We start from the raw sequence: 3,127 nt of genomic DNA on the forward strand, positions 1-3,127 counted from the left end.
GTATTAGCCAAAAATCAATCAAATATTTTTTGATAAATTCAAAATCTCTACGAATTAATATATATGGATGTTTCTTCTGTTAAGTATCAGAATGTTTCTTTTCCATACTAAATGGATGTTCTTTTATATATTTTTCAAATTTTTTTGTATTACAAATGTGAATGTCTCTATTTCTTTAAGAATTTCATATTTTTTTAAATTTTATAGATATTTAATTATTTTTGCTAAAATATAACTGGATATTTATTTTGTTAAGTATTAGAATGTTTTTTTTTTCATATTAAATGAATATTTTTTTATAATCATTGAAAGAGAATTTTGAGGATAAACCTTGCATGTGCTATAATCCTCAAGAAAAGTCCGTGTCTTCCACGGAAGAATCCGGCATAGAAGCCACAGCCCCAAAAGCTGAACCCAGCATGGATTTTTCCACACGGCTCGCGGAAGAGGGAGGAACAAACGGCTCCGAGCTTCTGGAATTCGAAACCGCATGTACATACAAGCCAAATGTGTCGGCGTCAAACTGATCAAAAGCATTACTTGGAGTTAAATCAAAAGGGTGATTGTATTGTTCGTGTAGATCCCAATCGTTGAAATCTGAAAGCAAAGTACCACCATCGTCGTCGAATCCGTAGGCGTTTATATAATCGGTGTTCCTAACGCGGTTTGGATCCATGGCAGAAAACAGAAACACTTAGCAACACCGAAAGTTGAGGGTGATAAGGAAATCGAACGCGCTCTTGCGAGTGACGCCGCAGTTATTTTGGATGCATTTGTTGAGGACATCGCGAAAATCATGGAAGTTATCGGCGCTTCCGGCAGCATTGGTAATAAGAGAGAGGGCGAAGTCTGTATATATAATTGTTGGAGGTGGGTAGGTTAATGTAAGAGAGAAGAGGAAAGCTTTTATAGATTTTAATTAGGTTTATTTAATTAATTTTAAATTTTAAATTTTAAAAATTTAAAATTAATTATTAATATAAATTAATATGATTTTATTTAATTTTTCACGGATAATCTTTTAGTTCTGTATACTTTTCCTTTTATTTTATAATATATATGACCACCACTAGTTATTATTATATAGCTATTTTTCGGAATTAATTAAACCTCAAGAACTATATATTATACATAGGGAAGAAATATGTTTATAATGTATACGAGTATATATAGGTCCGCGCGCCCAAAGTTTTTGGTTGGGGTTTTGACTTGAAAGATTTCTCGTCTTTATTAAATGTGATGGGCAACACCCCAACTACGTCGAGAACATGCATTTATTGGACACAGCTAGCACTATAATAATCTTATAGTGGTGGACGAACCCTATATAAGCACATCTAGTAGATTCGGAAACAGCATAGAGTGTAGATAAACAAAGTGTTTCTATCTACTATTGTGATAACTATGGCTATGATTCTTTCCCATAAAAAATGGCTTCTCACGAGTGTTCTTGTTCTTTGCATTGTTCTACATTTGAGTGCAATTGTTCTTGGTGATCAAAAGCTTGACAAAGATAGGTTTGGAGACGATGATGATTGTAGGTTTGGAAGATGTAGGGGTGATGGGTTTGGTCCTGGAGGGAGGTTTGGTGGTCGACGTGGTGGTTTTGGAAGAGAAAGAGGAGGTGGGTTTGGTGGTGGTGCAGGCGGGGGCTTTGGAGGTGGTGGTGGTCCTAGAGGAGGTCTTGGGGGTGGCGGGGGATTTGGTGGTGGAGGAGGAGGCGGCATTGGAGGTGGGGCAGGTCATGGTGGAGGTTTTGGTGCTGGGGGAGGTGTAGGTGGAGGAGGGCTTGGTGGTGGGGGTGGAGGAGGAGCTGGTGGTGGTGGTGGAGGGGGCTTAGGTGGTGGTTCCGGACAAGGTGGAGGCTTTGGAGCTGGGGGTGGTGTTGGTGGAGGCGCAGGAGGGATAGGCGGTGGAGCTGGTGGAGGAGGAGGTGGTGGTGGTGGTTTGGGTGGGGGGTCAGGCCATGGTGGTGGCTTTGGTGCTGGCGGTGGTGTAGGAAGTGGAGCAGGTGGAGGACTTGGTGGAGGTGGAGGAGGTGGTGGTGGAGCTGGTGGAGGTGGAGGAATAGGTGGAGGTTCCGGTCATGGTGGAGGCTTTGGTGCTGGTGGTGGAGTTGGTGGAGGAATCGGTGGTGGAGGAGGAGCAGGAGGCGGTGGAGGTGGAGGAGTAGGTGGAGGATCCGGTCATGGTGGAGGCTTTGGTGCTGGTGGTGGAGTAGGAAGTGGAGTTGGTGGAGGTGTTGGTGGTGGTGGTGGAGGAGGAGGAGGAGGTGGCGGAGGTGGAGGAGTAGGTGGAGGTTCTGGTCACGGCGGAGGCTTTGGTGCTGGTGGTGGAGTAGGAAGTGGAGTTGGTGGAGGAATCGGTGGTGGTGGTGGTGGTGGGGGAGGAGGTGGTGGTGGAGGTGGAGGAGTAGGTGGAGGTTCCGGTCATGGAGGAGGCTTTGGTGCAGGAGGTGGCGTAGGAAGTGGTGGTGGTTTGGGTGCAGGTGGCGGTGGAGGTCGCGGCGGAGGAGTTGGTGTGGGAATTGGCATTGGCATTGGAGTTGGCGTTGGAAGTGGAGCTGGTGCTGGCCAAGGAGTGGGAGTTGGTTCTGGCAGCGGTGGAGGAGGCAGTGGAAGTAAACACTAAACATACCTCAAGGACTTGTCGAAAATAAAACAATGTTTGGACTTAGTTTAATTTCTCTCAAAAGTCAAAAGTCAAATTGAGTCAATTATGTGATTATCTAATCGTTTTTGTTTTCTATGATTTTCATTTCAAGGTTCTTGTGACTATATGTTAATTCGATAAAGACCACAGTTTTTCTTTTATACAAATGGGTTCACTATTGTCAACGTTCTGCTCTAATATACAGGGACCATGCACATCTATATTTTTTAAAATTACAACAAATTAATCAATTGCATATATAGATTAAGGAAAAGTATATAATACTAATATATTATTTTATTAATTTATTGTCAACAATAATTAATATTAAAGATAGATATACTAGAAGAAATATGTATAAAAAGATATATTTAAGAGATATATCTATAAAGATATTTTTATTAGACACAACTATAAAAAAGATATTTTTATTAGACATATTTACAAAGATACTTTCATTGAATACAGCCATAAA

At 41.7% G+C, this 3,127-nt stretch overlaps 1 protein-coding gene across 1 annotated transcript; it reads left to right on the forward strand.

Annotated features, from left to right (window-relative positions):
* The first annotated feature begins 1,404 nt into the window (after positions 1–1,404).
* On the forward strand, positions 1,405–2,631 carry LOC130965514 (glycine-rich cell wall structural protein 1-like). The gene has a single exon (XM_057890271.1). The coding sequence runs from the start codon at positions 1,405–1,407 to the stop codon at positions 2,629–2,631; it is 1,227 nt and encodes a 408-aa protein (XP_057746254.1).
* The last annotated feature ends 496 nt before the right edge of the window (positions 2,632–3,127 follow it).

This window comes from Arachis stenosperma, chromosome 3 (assembly GCF_014773155.1).
Source record: "Arachis stenosperma cultivar V10309 chromosome 3, arast.V10309.gnm1.PFL2, whole genome shotgun sequence".
In the NCBI taxonomy this organism is placed as follows: Eukaryota; Viridiplantae; Streptophyta; class Magnoliopsida; order Fabales; family Fabaceae; genus Arachis; species Arachis stenosperma.

Excerpts from the sequence above, each read along its gene's own strand:
- LOC130965514 (XM_057890271.1), top strand. The coding sequence starts at position 1,405 with ATGGCTATGATTCTTTCCCATAAAAAATGGCTTCTCACGAGTGTTCTT.